Source organism: Orbicella faveolata, unplaced genomic scaffold, assembly GCF_042242905.1.
Source record: "Orbicella faveolata isolate gen_17 unplaced genomic scaffold, um_ofav_v1 contig_46, whole genome shotgun sequence".
Lineage (NCBI taxonomy): Eukaryota > Metazoa > Cnidaria > Anthozoa > Scleractinia > Merulinidae > Orbicella > Orbicella faveolata.
In genome coordinates this window covers 19,355,168-19,374,336 of record NW_028301576.1, presented here as the reverse complement: position 1 = coordinate 19,374,336, position 19,169 = coordinate 19,355,168, and the positions used below count along the sequence as shown (strand labels likewise).

General features: G+C 39.0%; 1 protein-coding gene and 1 pseudogene across 2 annotated transcripts; one reads left to right on the top strand and one right to left on the bottom strand.

Annotated features, from left to right (window-relative positions):
* Window positions 1-4,519: 4,519 nt before the first annotated feature.
* LOC149098772 (uncharacterized) lies at window positions 4,520-9,987 on the top strand (annotated as a pseudogene). The gene is made up of 7 exons (XR_016203778.1): window positions 4,520-4,954; window positions 5,144-5,181; window positions 6,086-6,460; window positions 6,983-7,033; window positions 7,293-7,366; window positions 7,990-8,064; window positions 8,880-9,987. The product of XR_016203778.1 is annotated as an uncharacterized LOC149098772 (transcript).
* A 1,158-nt stretch (window positions 9,988-11,145) lies between these two features.
* Window positions 11,146-12,418, bottom strand: LOC149098771 (uncharacterized). Its single transcript, XM_089278082.1, has 2 exons — window positions 12,137-12,418; window positions 11,146-11,955 (listed from the first exon to the last, which is right to left on the bottom strand). The coding sequence occupies exons 1-2, from the start codon at window positions 12,327-12,329 to the stop codon at window positions 11,495-11,497; spliced, it is 654 nt and encodes a 217-aa protein (XP_089134208.1). The 5' UTR covers window positions 12,330-12,418; the 3' UTR covers window positions 11,146-11,494.
* Between the last annotated feature and the right edge of the window lie 6,751 nt (window positions 12,419-19,169).

Here is a 19,169-nt window from a genome sequence, read left to right as displayed (position 1 = left end):
TTTTCATGTTTGGTCGCTAGCTGTGAATTCTTTTCATATTTTTTCATCTTCATTTTCTTTCCCTGACCTAACCATGCAATAAATATTTAATACCCGGTGAAAGAATATATGTTCATTTACACTTGTTGTTTTTCCGTATAATTAAATAGCCTTTGAATTCATGCTCTTCTTGTTCAATCGGTAATTGTTATTGACTAATCACTTGGAAAAGCAAATCAAAACGCCATGCATCCTTGAAGTTTCTCTGTTAATTGGGACCACTAAGAACCATGCCTTTCAACAAGTCCATTTTGTGGGCAAATTTGATTTTTTTCTAAAGTTGTTTCAATAAGACGGCGCCATAAACGATATACCGATATATAAAAATGTCGGACATGGAGCGAATTCGATTACGTTTATCGGGCAGCACAGCGAATCAAAAAGCAAAGTTACCGTTGTTAGATTGCTCATTTATGTCACCATAATAATTAAAAGAATGGCAAAAGAGACTTAGAAAATCAGAAAGAGATTGCGACACATCTTCAGAGTTTACGACAGTCAATCGAAAGTCAGTCTGGAGTGGCGCGTTAAATGATCCGTTCAAAATTATTTTCTAAGCAAAGAAACTTTGAACGCGCGTAGTTATCATTTGGTCATTACAAAAACTTTTCTTGACAAGTTTTATAGCATGCCGAAGCTAAGAGAATTCGTCCACGACAAAACCAAAACATTATTTAGAATCGCTAGGCATTTCTGAAAAAATATCGAGTACTCTCAGAGGGTTTCAACTGAAATGTTTGACGATATTACTGAACGACTGTTGACTCCGGAGACTGAGCACGAAAATTTACGAAGCGTCGGAAAACTCAAGATTTTATAGTATGGCCAAGTTCGCAAATTTGCTCAACTACAAAGCCAAAATCGTAGTTGAATGAAACCCTTGACATTTCTAAACTAAACAGAGATCTACTATTCCGAGAAGAATTAAAACTGATTGTTACATGTATTCCGTAGAAATTCCATACTAATTTCAGACTGCGGGGTATCTAAACTAGTTTATTGAAAACACTTCCCGGCTGCCGGATATCTAGACAAAATGAATATTAAAACCTGGCATCTTTGTTTTTAAATTTCCTCGCAAAGGTTCTATCATGCAAATTGTAGAAACTGTGTTCAGAATCAAGAGACTATGAAATTGCATGCACTCACTGAACATATGACAAAGGTTCGCTTCGAATATTATAGTCATGAAATTAAACATTTCTGAGGCCCTGTCCATACTACGCAGGATAAAATTTGAAAACGGCGTTTTCACTCTGAAAACGCATCGAATGTTTTCCGTCCATTCTACGGCGGAGAAATTTGAAACGCAACAATCACCGTGAGCTGAAAAGTTTGAGTCCCACCTTGAGGGTTAGGGTTATTCAAATGATTATCAAGATGCCATCGTTTTAGTAAACCTCCTATTTCCAAAGAAATTTTATTTCTGTTTACAGTAAAACTCAAAGCCGCTGTTTGCAAATTCCTCCGGTTTGGAGAGCGTTTTCGAAAAGCAATAAAGCTTCGTTTTCAAATTTCTCCGGCGTAACGTGGATGGGGCCTGGTATGGAAATAATAGATTTTATGCAAAAATTAAACTATTTTGAAAGAAACCTGCGCTTTCTTGAGTGAGCAATAATTGCGGTTACATAGTAAAATTCAATCAACATCGATATTTCATTACACGTCCTCACATTTACCACTGTTTTCACTCCTACGCCAAATCAAAACGCTCTTGGTATCCGTCAATTAGGCAGCGGCACCTTTCATGTCTGCCGAAGCGAAGTGCCTTCACATTCACGGCGAAAGTATTGGCAATGGCGAACTTTTCAGTAAGTTTGAATGCGAACAACGAAGATAGCTGTGATTTTGTATTGTTGCTTGAGCCAAATTCTTTAGTTGTTGTCGTCGGAAGACCTCGGTGGGAAGTCTATCGGCCTCTTGTCGACGCTTCTCTTCTAAATTGTGGAGCGCGAGGCAAACCACGATGACACAAAACAAGTCTTTCCTTTTATACCCTCAGTTTATTTGAACTTGCAAAAATGAGAAACAAATCCCATATTTTCTGTCCCTTATGGTCTAGATAATTGCCATACAATCCATAACGAGTTTAATTATTACATTGTTAAGCGTCTTAAATCCCAAAACCCCTACTGCGCGACTCTGCGCGAGGTATTCGCTGCGAGGAGCACTCGAGTTTCATTCTATCATGGAATCTAATTGGCCAAGGAGAAACAAAAGTCGTTACGTCACAGATATCGTTTCCTGGCTCGCGTTCGCAGACGTTATTTTTCGGCGGAACCAAGTGACAGCCGGAAATACGTCTGCGTTGGCAGGCTAATATATAACTACCTTTTTTTAGAAATCTGGGACCCAAAAACCGGTTCAAACCGGTTCATAATAGACACGTCCGAGACAGTAAAACAGTAAACAGTGTTAGCGTGAGAGCCTGGCAGTTTATTTTAAGACAGGTAATGATTTAAATGAGACCCGCCCATCGTAATCAAAAAATACGATCATAAACCCCTGCCGAAGGTAACAAAGTTGCAACACACGGAAATCGGTGGAAAGCTATAATACAAGAAATTATAAAACGGTCCGGGAGGGATGGGAAGGAGCCCCGCACTTTTACGAAAAAAGGCTCTCAAAGTGATTCCAAGCCAAATTTGTCCCTGAATTATATTCATGTTACACTTGCATAGACAGCAGACGAGACACAGTAAGATATACAACAATGGGCCGTGGACCAAAAGGTTTTGTTGATCAAAGCGAACAGAAGAATGCTACAAGAGAAACAGCTATGTGGTCCCTGAGAAATCAACATCTTTCGCTATACCACTCAATGTTATTGACTTCATGAAACAGGTGAATTCAAAGCAGCTTGCAAATTTTCTTCTTAAAAAAGCGCACGAGCGTGGCTATGGAAATTCTGGATTGTTTAGCCGAGCATGAAGCGCCAACAAGCGGTTGATGTCTCGAGCCCGAGGGAACACCCATAATAGCATCACCGAGATATCTTTATTTAAACTTCGGACCTGAATTTTCCCCTTAAAAAAGTCAAAAAGTGCTATTTGTATTTACTAGGGCAATATAAAATAAGCTGCTCTAACTGTTGTGAAAAAAAGGAGTCTGTCTCTAAAATTGCTTTTAGCTCAGACATTCCTAAGGGCTTTAAAAATTCCTTTGGGCTTCAATTCAAGATTTTGGGAATGTGGCGTATGAAAAAAACAGGAAACACGCAAGGAAGCAAGTTGTAAAGCCGAGGTCTCTTTTAAAACCACAAGGTCATGCAATGACGTCAATGAACTTTCTCAACGCAAGCAAAATTTCAAGAGCTTCGTGAAAGGCCAGCTCGGTATGTTTTCAACGAGGGTTTGCGGTGTCGGAGCAAACAGGGAATGAGAATTTCAAATTTAAGCCGTTGCAAAGCGAAGACAAGAAATAAATCTTTCAAATGAGATTTTTGTTTGATGAATTCAAACTAACATTATGCCTCTCTCAGATCGTGTTGTGACAAAATTTTCAATTTGAAAGGGGTTGTTTGTCTGTCCTTATAGTACAGTCTAACATCAGCGCTTGTATTCTTACGTAATTAATGCAAATAGGTAGACATTTCTTTCGCAGTTAAAATATCTTACGAAAGAAACTCTGGAGCAAGACACTTGCCAAACCGACTGAACTAATGACAAATACCACTTGTAATTGTATAAAGCTAGAATCATTACAGAGCAATAGTGTCGGCTTTATACACTGAACACGGTCGGACAGGTGTTTCACTAACTCCACGACGCTATTTTTATGTTGCGGGATTTTGGCTTGAGTTCTGAACTCGGAACAAGCCATCGCCTTTCCGCTAAATCCTGCTCTCTGGCTACGCCCAGGTGCAAATAATGTTTCAGAAATTGTGAAATTATCTTTTTACATAGGGTCAGATAAAAATGCAAATTTTAAGCAACGCCACAAAGTTCGACGTTGCGAATGCCTTTGATTCAGTGGCGCCTACCTTTTCATTTTTCGTCGCTAGCTGTGAATTCTTTTCATATTTTTTCATCTTCATTTTCTTTCCCTGACCTAACCATGGAATAAATATTTAATACCCGGTGAAAGAATATATGTTCATTTACACTTGTTGTTTTTCCGTATAATTAAATAGCCTTTGAATTCATGTTCTTCTTGTTCAATCGGTAATTGTTATTGACTAATCACTTGGAAAAGCAAAGCAAAACGCCATGCATCCTTGAAGTTTCTCTGTTAATTGGGACCACTAAGAACCCTGCATTTCAACAAGTCCATTTTGTGGGCAAATTTGATTTTTCCTAAAGTTGTTTCAATAAGACGGCGCCATAAACGATATACCGATACATAAAAATGTCGGACATGGAGCGAATTCGATTACGTTTAGCGGGCAGTGAATCAAAAAGCAAAGTTACCGTTATTAGATTGCTCATTTATGTCACACATGTGGGGATAAAAATGATATGCTCACATGTGGGATATCATTTTAATTGTTTGTAGAAGGATGTCTGAGAGCGGAGCTTCAGTGGCCCGAAGGGTCACCAAGCAGAGCACAATGCACATAGGAATTCTCATTCTCATCTTGGCTAGCGGTATTGCCTTGAGGTGTGTGCGCACGACGAGGACAACATTGTGCAACAAGGTGATGCTATACTCCAGGGGCTGAAGTTTAGAGAAGTTGATCGCTGATCAAGTGCCGGTTTTTGATTGGATCCCAGGCGCAAGCCAGGTGAACTTGTTTTAATCAGGGCTGGAATGGATTACGAACCCGTGCATATCATTTTTATCCACACAGCTGACTTTTATTAATTTATTAATGTCTTTGAATTTTAGGGAGAAGGGAGGAGTGGAGGCTGAAAGAGAAGAAAGAGAGCGGTGGATTACAAGAGAAAAACAAAAAAAATTATGGACAGTGTGAATGGTAAGCTTTATGCAAGGTGAATGTGCAAGAACATAAATTTATATGAAATTATGTTATTATGTGACTGCACTTTATTTTGTGGTTCTTCTTTGTTCTTTTGTGTGGACTGATTTTACATGTACCCTAGCAGTGCTTACTAACAATACTTTTTAATCTTCTCTTACCATAAGTTTTTATTCCTTTCCTCAGCATTGTCGAAAATGAGAGAAGGAAGAAATCAAGAAAATGTAAGAACTGAACATGCTCTTTTGTTCGTTGGAATATGCAGACATGATGCTTTACTAAACAACTCTAGTTGTATTGTAATTAAATGCAAGAACATAAGTAGAAAAATATTTAACCAGTAAAAGGGTCCAATCAACTTTTTTTGTTGTTTATTAATTTGAGTTTGATGTAGCAGATTGTTGTCTTTTCTGGTTATGTAAACTATTCATTATGCTTTTCAACAACCAATCTGTCAAATCAGATCACGCTGGGGGATCCTATATGAAAGGGACAGAGACGTTCGCCAGAAATTTTAAATTATTAGCCCCTATAAGAAACCAGTCTGGGTGTGGTTCAAGCTATATTTGACCGCTGAAAAGATACCACTTTAAAAGGGGCTGTTGAACGATAGCCGGAGGGACATCACAACTAATTTCTTTTTTACATAAATTACTTACAGTTGTAGACCACCAAAACAGTATGATGTCGTTTTTGGTTTTAATTCTTTTGCATGCGACCCAGAAGATACCTCGTCGTCTGAAACGTTTAGATTTTTGTCCTTAACAGCCAAACTGAGAACAAAGTTTGTGATTTGCCCCCATGAGGGAGATGAGGAGCATCCCCGTCTCTTTCATGCGGGAGTCCCCCCCCCCCCCCTCCTTGGGGGATCAGATCAGAGATGCACTTTTGAGTAGGTCAGCAGATTCTTGCAGTAAACATTGATCTTAGTTTGATTACTCTCTACTTATATCGTTATTAACATGCATTCATGCAACTGTTTCGGTTGTTCCATCACAGACCACTTTTTGGTATATTAAATTGTACATTCTTCCATCCTTAGTGGAATAAGAGAGATTTGGTAGCAAACTTTTGTCGTTTTTAATGCGCTTTGCTTTTGCTGTTTTTTTGTTTTTTTTAATCAAACAGAAGGATAATGCCTCAAATGAAGAAAAGGAAAAAGAATCTTCAGACATCAGCGAGGGAGTGAGTGATGTAAGTGATAGTGAAGACAGTCAAAACACTGGGCAGCTACAAATACCCCCCAAGAAACACAGGAGACTGGGGTCAAGTCATGTGATGTTAAACGTGACACTGCTGATCTCAGCACTCAAGGCGACAGTGAGGAATTTAAATCTGCCAATTCAGCTTCAGTGCCTGACCAGCAGTCCGGTGAGGAGATTGAGACTCTTAGCGTAGGAGCAAAGAGCCAACTGTTTGGTGATCGTGGGATCTTTGGCGGGTCTCGAGCATATGAAGAAAAGAGGGCTGGTCCAATGATAACAGAGATAGTCGTGGATACAGGTAATTCGCAAACGAGTGTATGTAACTAGTTTGAGAACAAGTTGAATAAATAAAGAATGAAAACAGCGGTATCAATAGAGTCAGAAATGGTTAGGGCAGTCATAATTTTGCTTATTTTGAAACGCAGGGTAGAAAAAAAAGGCGTTCACACATATTTTTTCCTGGCAAAGAGGAGTTAGGACAGGGGATGTAAACCCGGGAGTACATCCCAATGTAAATTACCAAGAGTAATTTGTGCTGTGCTATCGTTGGAAGCAGGGTGGCCTTTACAACACTTTACCTCTCACAGTGCCTCTCTCCACCCAGGTGTACAAATGGGTAGCGGTGAATTTAAGCTGGGAAGACGGGGGGGAGGGGGGTAACCAGCTTCCCATCCAGGGGTGTGTAGAAATACTCCTATAATTATAGTTGATTCATGCTACAGAGGTCGTGATATAAGCCCTACATAAACTTCACTACTTTTTTTTAAATGCTTGCTCTGATCTCACCAATTTTCTACTGGACCGCCATCTTTGTCTTCAGGTAAAGAAGAGCAACGTAAAGGGGAAGGAGCGTTGATCACTGAACTGGAAGGTATGTAGGGGCTGAGCAGTACTGTGCATTAGTCCAGCTATTTGTGCAATCTTTGATGTATCAAAGATGTATCAAAAATTAAATCTTTGATGTCGTCAAAACCAGTTGGTGAGCGGTTCACCCTAGTGGTCCGTATATTGTACTACTCAGACCGCTCAAGCAACCAATCAAAAGGCTCCTTTTAGCCATGGATCAGTTTGTTCATATAATAATTTCCTTTATTTTTATTTTCACCTTTTTTCGTTTCTTTCTTTCTCAGATGACGACATTGAAACAATATCACTGAGTGAGGTACCGAGAAACTGTTCGAGTGATTTTCCTGATCCCCAAGAGGTTAGTTTATGATTCTAAACTCCTTACAGTGACCAAAACCCAATTCCTCCTTACCTTTTGAAGGGATTACCAGCAAACTAGTGATGAGAATAACGAAAAACATCAACTGAGAGATGTTGTTTTGATTAATCTCCAAATTCTCAGTACAAACTTTGAAGATATTTATGGCAATCAGTAAACAGAATTTATACTTTGAAATGGGAGCTTGAAGGAGCAGTTTACGTTGGCGACGCGCGCGCCAGCCTAATGATTAAATGTAGTGGAACGGATTTCAGATCAAGCGGTCTGGATTCGAGATCAGGCTGGGCTGTAAGTGTGGGGTTTTTGAACAAGACACTTTGCTCTCGCAACGACTCTCTCCACTCAGGTTAATAAATGGGATGGACAAGCATCGATCACCCATGAGTTTTATTCGGAGAGTTCGAACTACTTCTAGTCGCTTCAACCATGGTTTGGAAACAGGAGACAAGTACCAGCCTAATCCATATGAGCCATTAAGATTTTATGCAGACCAAGATGGTGTACAGAATGTATTCTCAGACTATTTCAACTGTGTCGATGAAGTCGCTCAAGGAAATAGTGGAAATGCAAAAGTGTTTACTGTGAACTGTATTTCTTTGTAGGATTTACCTGAGCTCGAGGAAGTAGATGTCAAGGACCCTTTCTTCATTCGCAGTTTAAACTCGAGTCATAGCAAAGTGAGTTTACCTGTCTCTCAGTTAAGTGACGTACAAGTGAATTTAATGAGAACCTAAAGGTGATGTTTTAATGACGTAGAAAAACACCAAATGGGAGATGAGAAATGAAACAGGAATGAGGATGGTTTAGATTAGGGAGGATTTCGATGGATTATGAACGGCGCACTTGAAAATTCGAGATAATGTTTTCGAGGTTCGCTTTCCGTCAGCTTTTATCGAAACTTGCCGAACAATGTCTCGTTGACGATAGTCCCACATGCAAACTTCGCTTCCAGTTAGCGATCATGATTGACAGCAGTTAAAGAGGGAAATAAATTTAGGACAACTACTAAGCACTTCTGTGAACCCAAAAATGGTTCACTTGTTGGTCGCAAAATCACTTTTTTTCTTAGTCTACCGTGGGATTGATGGTACAGATATTTTTTTATCACAGCGGAGGCGGGGTGGCCAAATGCAAAGTTACCGCGCTGGACTGCGGATCGAGTGGTCTGAGTTCGAACCCTGGTCGAGAACACTGTGTTGTGTTCTTGGGCAAGACGCTTCACTTTCACAGTGCCTCTCACCACCCAGGTGACTAAATGGGTACCGAAGAATTAAATGCTGGGGATGATGTGCTAGCATCCCATCCAGAAGAGGTAGAAAATCCCAGGTAGAAAGAGGTAGAAAATCCAATTCCCTGCTAGGGAAACGAGATAGGCGCCTGCCTCACTTTTTTATATACGCGTGCATTTCCTTTGTTGAAGAAAGGAAAACAACAATGAAACTACTTCTCTTATTCTTGTGTTTTTTTTCTCTCTAATTCACTACCGTGTCAGAGAAAACCTCTTATTGAAGAACTGGACTATAACTTGGAGTCAAAAGGAAAACCTCTTATCCAAGAATTTGCAGATGAGGACCTCTCAGTAATAAGCCAGGATTATACCTCGCCTTCTGGACCTGTCATTGAAGAGATTAACGAGAGATTTGGGCGGCTCAGTAATCCGCCAGACAAACCTACTAGGCCTCTTATCGAAGAGCTTGACACTGCAACTGACTTTCAAGGCAGTGGAGAAAATTTCAAGCCGCAGATCAAGGAAATGCCACCTGTTGGGGCCCGTGACGGGACAACCGGACCAAATCCTGACACCGCTGAACCAAGAGAATCGGGGCTCAGCGCCGGAACCGATTCCCAGTCATCGCTCGGTCCATCTTGGGAAACGCTTCAAAAACTGGCTGAACAGGTTGGATCGACAATAGAGCGAGAGCCTCTTAATGTAGCCAAGGAAAAGAAGTCTTTCGTCAAGAGAATGCAAGACACTAACTTGGGGGACTTAGATTAATCATAGCGTCTTGAAACAATGTTCTGAGGAGGATGTTTCCCTGTTGCGCTTAGTTGCACTAAACCAAAGTTCAAATGCTTTTCTTCCCGTGTAAGCGATTTGTATTTGTGTTAATCAGCGTTAGATGCAATGCCAGCACCGTACATCTGCTGTAACTGGCCAGCAAAATTGCCCCGGCTATATATTCGAGTTTCATTCTGATGCAGATTAACGGGGTGTCCTAGCAGCCTTTATTTGGCTAGTAACGCGACATACTTCTGCCCAATATGTGACGTGTAAATGCGCAACGAAACATTGCGATGTGCGCTCAGTGTCTCATCGAACGAGCTAGATGGGGCAGCAATCTTTACGAGTACTTGTAAATTCATACACTGTACTCGATCGTTATAGAAAAAGACAACACCATCGGGTACTTAACGAGTTTCATGACCCTTTACACGGTTATTTCGGACTGACGATAAAGCGTTTTGATTGGATTTTTATAGTCATTGGCCCTCCCAGTATACAGGTTTTCCACATTAACGGTCTCCAAATACAAGTTACAGTTCCAAGGCATTCTTAGAATTGCTTACTATACAAATAAAGAAAACTAAAAAAATTAAAAGTGTGCGCAGACTTAATGAAAAGAATTTTGTAACATTTCAAGCAAGTTTTTTTTTTTTTTCAAACCAGTTTGATTTTGTGGGACGAGTCGCAAGGACCAAATTTTGGTCACTTTTGTTCCTTGGCAATTACACCTTTTTATTTGAGACTTTATTTGAGAATTTGATTTGATTGTACCTTTCCTCGGTAGTAACTGTTTTTTAAACATTTTTGTATAATGCTGCCGCAATCAACTCGCGTTTTAATTTCTCGAAACTTTTGGAAGAAATAATCAAAAACAAAGCCTGAAAGAATACAATTTGATATGTATGGTGCAGTCTGGGGTGGAAATTGCCACTGAAGACTGGAAGAAACATTTGGGGTCACTGTGATCTCAGTGGGATATTTTTCATTAATGAAGAACGAAAATTTGGTGAAAACTTATGAACGAGTAGATGGGACAGCTCAGGTGAGGCCAGAAACCGCTACTAGATCTGTCATTTTGTATTTATTTGGTCAGGGAAAGTCCTACTTTTATCTGGGAAAAGTCAGGAAATTTTGAAAAGTGATGTTGAAAACACAATTACGATGCGTTCGACTAGCTGACTTTATTCTGAAATTGTTCCAGATAGATAAAAACCATTCCGGCTGTGGGGTATTCAGTTACAGTGAATTCTTGCCCGTTTACTGAGAACTAGATCTGCTTCAGTCCCCTTCCTCTGAGTGAGATATTTTCTTAGCCGGTCATTGCCTGATGTAACTGGGAGAGGGGACGATTCAGAAAAGTGCCGGCGCTGTCTAAGACAGTAAAAAGCGGTCAGTAACTTTGTAACTTCATCCGGGAAAAATTTGGTATGACATGTCATGAGATCAGAAATTGACGTTTCCATAGCAACAATATTTTGACAGGGTTTTTTCTCAATGTTCTTCCTTTACTAAAAATAGTATTTTCATGAAATTATTTTTACTTTTTAGGACTTTGGAACACGGCATGATGATTTTTTTTATTCTCGTCACCTTTCCGGCTGGCTATGTACTAACCTGGAAAGGAGAATCTAACTGTTGATGATTTTCCAGAATCCCGCTATAACGAAAGCAGCTAAATTGCCTATGCGTCCACGTTTGAACAAAAACAGGAAAAATCGTGCCAGCGAAAGACAAACCACGATAACACAGAACATGTCTTTCCTTTTATACCCGCAGTTTATTTGAACTTGTGCAAATGAAATGAAATTTTATGTCCCTTATGGTCTAGATTATTGCCATACAGTCCGTAACAAGTTTTTGAATTATTACATTTTTAAGCGTTTTAAATCCGAAAACCCTTTTCTTAATCAAGATACAAATAAGTCAAAACCAGTGAAATTACATTTTTTTTTTCTATCCGCTCCAACTAGGCATAGCAAAAGGTCCTGAAAACTGTTAGCCAAGATTACGGCCAACTTACGGGTAAAAAGCTAGTATAATAAAGTCCCCTTAACGAAGCTACGAAATCTGTCAGGATCTGAAAACGCCCATGCCAGGATGTCTCAGACATAGAGAGCGTAAATATCAACGCAGGCTGTTCCCCCATTGTCTCCTTCGCCAGCATTCATCAAATCTTCGCCATACCACAGGCGGAGTTCTTGGCCTGACTGGATCGAATAAGGGTTGAAAAACGACAACACAAGCTCTGGAGAGACCGAGGTGTATCCGGGAATTTTGGACCACTTAGCACCTTGGTTAACAATGAACTGACCTAACGGCAAAAGAACATGATTGGTCGCGGTTGTTATGACAACGTCAATCTTGTCACCGGAATAATAGGCACCACATCCCCAGTAGGACCAGTAGGAATTGTGTCGTGTGTCACACGTCACGTAACCGTACAAGTGAACCAATTTTACTGCGGCGAGCTTTCCACCAGAGACGGAGTGAGCGAAGAACCTGCCAAACTGTTGATTCCTCGCACCAAAACAAACTGGAGAGTAATTCATCTTTCGCCATCGACCTGTATATAGCAACAGAGAATACGTGTCACATTAGTAAGACTTGATTCGCGGATCTGCACAGTGGCGCGGTCTGCGTAAGAATACTTACAGCCGAAGTTATAGCCTGCCAGTATAAAGTGCAAAGCTTTTTTAATCATGGCGCAATTGCTTCATAAATTTCAACCGTAAAAAATTACAAACCCGAGTTGTGTCTCCCAAAAGTTCTTCTGGTGATAAGCGAAGATTCTTGGAAAGCGTTTGAGAGTTTCGAGCTTCTTTTCTCAAGCGATTCTGGGTTCCGAGCAGGCCCTTCACGCTTGTCAGCTTCGGCTGGAATTTTCACAGCGAAGGAACCAAGGGTAAACACGAAAAGGCAAACTACAACGGAGTTCATAGTGTCAGGACTGATTTGTTAGTGTCGTCTTCTTCACATATATACCGGACTGAGTAACTCGAGTATGGGTTTTGCCTTCTTCGCTATCATTTTAAGCCTTTTTAAGATCGTGTTGCGACAAGATTTACAGCGGTTGTTTATCTTTTCTTTAGATTTGCATTCTATTTTCAGCGATTGTATAAAGCACAGTATAGTTTATACGAAAACAGAGTTGACATTTCTTTCTTTAGCTTACAAAAAACACAAACTTTCGCTCTGACTTCACATATCGCGAGCACGAAGTCAGTACTCGACAAACTATTATTCGCCTATTAACAACTACTACTTGTAATTATATGAAGCTGGTATCATTACAGAGCAATCAGAACAATCGTCTCGGCTTCATAAAACATTTTAGTCTCGCGAAACTCACAGCGGCTGGTTCTGGCTCGCGTTCAGTTAAGCACCACGTCAACACAACTTAAGTTCTACCTGTTCCGTTATTAACCTTAGGACGCTAATTAATTTGAGTTTTAGAACTCGGAAAAAGCGTCCTATCCCAGTTCTTCTCTCTGGTCATAGGAACAAAACGTGTTGAAAATATTGAAAGAGTGGGGGATTTGAAATCGTGTTTTTAGCTACAAAAGTCACATGCAAATGCAAATTTCAAACGCGGAAACGCTGATCACGTAGTGATCAATGTTTATTTACCAAAAACAATGTTTGTCCTCAGGCGCCGAAAACAACTCAAACTTCCTTCCTAATTGTATTATCAAACATAAAGCACTAAATGCCGTGATGATGCTTTGCCAAAACAGTTTGCTTGTATCGATATATCACTGAAGAAACAAAAATGTATTCCAAGTCAAAAATCCCAACTTTTCGAACCCTAACAGTTTGGCGAACTCTCCGATTACTCCAAACAATCTTTCACTTCCTTGGCAAAAGTGTTAGGAGCAATTTACGCCTGTTTTGCCCGACCTCACAAGTTTTTTGAATCCGCAATTGATATTTCTGTTCATGTACAGGTGGTTTGAAAGTAAATTCTTGATATAGAGTTGATAACAAAAACAACAGGATTTTGTCGGGTATTTTACTGTTTGCGGAGTGGCCACGTCATGATCACGGCTTGGACTTGTTTAGCAGAGGGGAGACAAAAAAAATTTAACTGATAACATTTAATCAAATGAAACAAAATCAGTACTTTGTAAAATGTATGCGGAAAACATATCGGGAAAATGGTGACAATTTTTGGGCCAACCGGCGATTTCTTCGTTCATGGAGTTGCATTGTCTAATCATTGCGGAATATTAGAGCTTTCACCATTCGTGAAAGATGTAGATGATATTTAATGTGAAAAGTTAAAAAAGGCTAAGGACTGACAACTTCATCAGGATAGAAATTGAAGGAAAATTATTAGAAACGTTTTGGTCTTTAATTCCTTAGTAGTTTCAGCAAGCATTTGCGCATGTTCATAATCTTCCTCACATACAATGTTTGATATCATGAAAAGGCCTATAGGACCATTACGTAACTTCCACTGACTTCAAGAGCGAGAAAGCAAAATGTGCGTGCGTTAGAGCCGAAGAAATATGGTCTAAAGAGGCTAAAGAGAAGTATTAGGGGTATCACTAGAGGAGAAAATTCGCGAGAATCGCTTACGATCCGGTTGAGACGCTGACAGACAACAGCAAATATTACAAAGAATCGAGCCTTAGGTGAGTTGATCTTATAAAAGAAAAAGTCGCTCAGTTGGGTCGCCTGTGTATGGCGTTGCTCGAACCAACAAGCAAATTTCTTCTAAGTTTTATCGTAAGTCAGAAGTTGTTCGTCTTACCCTAGTTTAAGATCATTACACTTCTAGGTTTAAAATGGGAATCGCCGTGACATCCTCCCGGCATCAGTAGTATCTTTGCGGGTTCGAGCAACGCCAGACTACTATTAAACTTTGTGGTACGAACAAGCCCATTTTGGAACTGGCCGTCTCTGAGAGGCATTTGCATCTTTTTTTTTTTTCAATTCGCTTGAAGGAACGGCTGAGTGCCCCGCTGACGACCACGCATTTGCCTGATAAAATATTCAATCTCTGCGGACCGTATAATGATTCCGAGCCAGTCCCAGTATCGTGCGCGTGCCTTTTGCTACTGCATAAAGTGAATTCGTTGGTTTTTCAGACAGTTTAATACTTCTAATATTAAATCTGTATAGAAATTAGTAAATGATTTGCCAAACATAAAACCCTGACAAAGTTTACTTTATTAGATATGTGTCGAAATTTCGATGCGTTTATTGCTTTTGAAGTTAGGTGACCAAACAGTTCCTCGTGTGATAACTTCATTGAAAGTGTCTCCCGTAGGGATCTCTATTTAGAGAAACGCTGCAGCAAATTTATGTCGACTGATTCAAGCTTAACATACCGATTTCCAAAAGGGCTTTAGAAAAATGTTTAGAGACTGAAACATCTTCCTCGGCAAACTTTTAAAGATGGACGTACCGTGGCAACTGACAAAATTCATTAATCTCTCCTGAGTGACTGGTTTTTCAGTGACACCTGATAATAAAACCAAACGAATGCCCCCAGTTAGTCTGGCAACATGACGGCTTGCACCGTCTCGAGAAAGGAACATAATTTTAACGCGGTGTAACGATTTATCAGTGGTTTTCGCATGAGTTGTTAAGAGTTTAAAATTCCTCGTTCGCTAGTTTTTTGTTTTGTTTTGTTTTTTTTATCTGTCTTTCTTTCATTTTCGTTACTCTCTAATTTTGAAATATAAATATATCGGCACGCTTTCTGTCTTAAATGTCAATATGTTTCGAAGTTTAATAATGCTGTTCTGCCTCACATCCAGCGGTAATAGCTACAAAAAAAACACCAGGTTTGATTCTTCACTTGACAATGGAGTTGAATTGTAGCTCCGGTAATAACTAAATTTCTTCGCTTATAAATGTACTGAAGTAATTCCTGTAAAACTGAATTCGTAACAAAACTAAGACATTAACAAATTTTTTCCGTTTGGCAAGTTAGCGATAATAACATACGACCATCCATAAAGAATCGAAACGATTAGTTTAACGAAAAGCGTCAAACTTAATTGGTTTCCCCCGATATTGCTGTCAATCAAACAGCACTGGCAATTTTTAATTTTCTTGCAATCGCAATGGTTGGATTATTGCGAGTTACCAGAGAGAGTGAAAATTGAATATTTCAGCTTTGCAAACCGATTAAAACAGCGGAGAAAATTATCTCTGATGGTCTGCAAAAGGTAAGAATTAGTCAGGTAAGCAATAGCTCTTTTTAAACGAGGAAGCTGTCATGAATGGCACAGGGTTTTTGGCTAGTTTCCTTCACATTATCAAAGAAAAAAAACCGTTAAGATTTAATTCGTAATTCAAAACCATCCGTTGTTGAAACACGAAAACAAACGCTTTGCGTATTCTCGATTTTTATAATTATATCAACTGACAAACATGCTTTCTGGGTTTCTTTCGTTCGTTTAATTAAGGAAGGAAAAAAGCGTATAAAATTTGAACTGTGTTGTTGTCATTTGCACTTTGTAAACGATGAAAGCAATTTCAATAAAGCCTTAAAAAACAACCCTTTCCTGTGTCATTCGCGGCTACCATCAGCCTTAGATCGCAAAAATATTTGTCCATACTATCTCGCTGATTCTTTCAAACTGAAAATCGCAGACTCTAACGTGTGTGTCGTACTGAAACGTGATAATTGATGTTGCTCTTTGTTATTAGTCATCGAAAGAAACCTGCATAAATTAGGAGATCTTAAATCTGCTTGGTCGAATTTTACTAACAGCTTAAGACAGTTTTCTAAATAACAACATTTGTTTCTCTCTTATCACTGTCGATGGCCTGGATCTCCCTCAAAAAAGTTTTTTTCTAGATTCGGGTAGGTGCACCTATTTCGTTTAGAAGTAACTCTATTCTAATGTTTATTTAATTTTAAAATAAGAGCTGGTTATTCCATGGATGTTTATGGAATACCGGTGAATATGTGGAGAAAAATAAATTTCCCTAACAATGGTAAAACCTGTTAAAAACACGCTCAATAAAAGGCTCGGTAACCTCGTAGGCTTTCCATTGTGGAATTGAGATTAGCTTGATAAGATACAACTTTTTTTTAAATTTGAAAAGAATTCTGTCAAATGGGTTCAGAACCATCTGAATTTTAAAAATGCAAGTTCATTTTCCAGGAAACATTTAGCGTTTTTGATACACCACTGTTGTTTGATTATTGTTAACTTTTACATTCTTTCTTCCTTTCGTTTATAAAGGTTTCCTCAAAAATGCGATTCCTAAAATATATCTATCTATTGTTTTTCTTTAAAACTTTTCTTTTCGAACATGATAAAGTTGCACATGAATCAATGTCATAATGAGTTAAATATTTCAAACACTTTATATGGCTCGGAGATTGCAGCCCCTTTATTACCGTGTCAACGGAATGCGAAGACGATTTTCAGATTTGCATCAAAATGGATTTAGCTTTGAATAGATTCAGTTGTCCCTTATAAAGATTCTTGCTTCCGACCTATTGCAAACAAACAGCACTATTAAGAGAGCGTTTTAATCTGTAGAGATTCCCATAAGCTTACTGGAAATTCTAGAGCTATACATCCAGCAATTAATATGTTTGCTCTTCGGGGACCGGGTGAAGCTTAGGAGAATTTGGAGGCCCCCACCCCTAATTAGAAAAGCATTAAAGTTATGACAATGAAATTTCGAGACTCTATTATAGCACTTCCAAAAATATTTTCCTTGAAGACTAGAGCATTGACTGACGACGTCATAAAACGTAGAAATGACGTCATTATTTTTTACTAGCCGCCATCTTCGATCCGCTATGTTAGATTTTATAATCTCTTTACAAAATGTCAAAAACACCAAAATTGGGTAAGAAGTAGTTAATATCGATGAAGTAAACTGGCTTCACTTAAGGTTACTTCAAACCTTCGCGGATGTCCTCCAGAAAAAAATTCGTACGCGCGCTGTTTTCAAGGAAACCCCCACAAACTATATATCAACAGGAAGGTTATAAAATTTAGAATTCGATAAGATTATGTTTTGTTTTGGATTTTTCTTTCCAAAGGCGGCAGAGGCCGTCAACTCCAAAATGACCGACTGACGTTCCAGCGAATTAATCGGGTATCAAATGCGATCGTTCATGCAAAATGACTGTGCATTGTTTATCACAAAGCCTCAATCTCCAAAACGTGTCAGCATTTTCTTTTATTTCTATTGGTTATCTTTTTTATAGGTCTTTCAATTTCGACTATCGAAAAATTCGCGTAACCTCTTACGTTAAACGCCGCCACGAGAAAAGTATTTAAAATAAAGAAATTCGCCGACACTCTTTAGTTCCATATCTATCAGTGAATGTTCTGACCAAATTTCATGGAAAACCGTCAAATCTGCATACCCTATTAAGTCATTTAAAGAGAAGGGATTCTCTCGAAAAACGAGTGCTAGTTTTCGCCTTCTAAAGATTCATAAACATATCACGCCTTCACAGAGGAATGTGTCAACTTGAAAACCCGTGAGCCAATGAAATAACAGAACCCGTAGCGTTCACAGTATGCAAACTTGAGCTTCGCGGACTTTAATTTTCTTGACCAAAAAAAAAAATCGACCAATGTAGCCCCGCGAAGGTTTGAAGTAACCTTAACTCAAAACTAACCCAGGCAAACTGTAACAAGAGAAGTCTCTTGACCGTAGTCAATGGCGTTCATATGACCACAGCCAAAATACTCCAGATCACACATTCACATTCTTTAGAGCAGTTTGCCACTTGGGGATAAGAAGTTTTTACATATTGTCTCGTTATCCACAAGTGGCAAACTACCCGAGAAAAGCCAGAATTCTCTAATATAATGAGGGCAGAAATGACATGGATGTGAGCAGAAAAGCTAGAAAAAAAGAAAAGAGAAGAAAAAACAATGAAGAAAAAAAAGTGTCGTTATCCACTAGTGGCAAACTGCCAGTGACAGATCAGGACAGAAAAGCCAGAATTCTCTAGTATGATGCGGGCTGAAACTGACTGACATGGATGTGAGCTAAAAAGCTAGAAAAAAGGAAAAAAAAGAAAAAAAAGGAAAAAAGTGTCGTTTTCCACTAGTGACAAACTGCCAGTGACAGATGAGGACAGAAAGGTTACATTTCTTGAACATGATATGGGCGGAAGAAAAATATGATTTTTTTTTTACAAAACGTCAAAAAAAAAAACACCCAACATTGAGTGAAAAATATTCAAAATCGATAAAGAAAACTTAAGTTACCTTTAAAGGAAGTAAAAATTATCGCAATGGTTTTTAAAGATATCGCAAGGATATTTAAGAATATCGCAACGAAATTTAAACAATTGGTTTGAAGTCAAGAAAATGTAAACTTTGAAAACAATGTCATAGCAAATTTTAGGAATGGCATCAGATTCGAGGTCCATCGCTTAAACGTTTTTAACCTGCAACCATTCAAAGTGCGTGAGGGCCTCACGAGTCCCCTGTTCCCGGTGTTAATAGGGCTAAAGCTGCTTCTCACTAGCATCGACATGCATAAGAAAAGCAAGTAATGCATAAGACGAACGAAAACACTCTTATGATTCTCATTCGATTCTCTTGCCCAAGAACACAACACAATGGGGGTGAAAGAAAACAATAACAAAGTAGAGAAAAATTTGCATATTTTTAAATGTGAAACATTACGTCTTTCGTTTGCAACACCTTATAAAAGTTTGAACATATTTCAGTTATTAATTTTCGACCACAGTATCGTTCACCAATAAATGAAAGAGAATGGCAACCAAGGATAGCCTTCTCCGGTCAGCCATGTTTGCATTTCACAGAATTAGGG

What these genes read in the sequence shown, in the direction of transcription:
- LOC149098771 (XM_089278082.1), bottom strand. Translation starts at nt 12,329, where the DNA reads ATGAACTCCGTTGTAGTTTGCCTTTTCGTGTTTACCCTTGGTTCCTTC. An exon ending in TTTTGGGAGACACAACTCGG is followed by an intron (nt 11,956 to 12,136) that starts GTTTGTAATTTT and finishes TGCTATATACAG; the next exon opens with GTCGATGGCGAAAGATGAAT.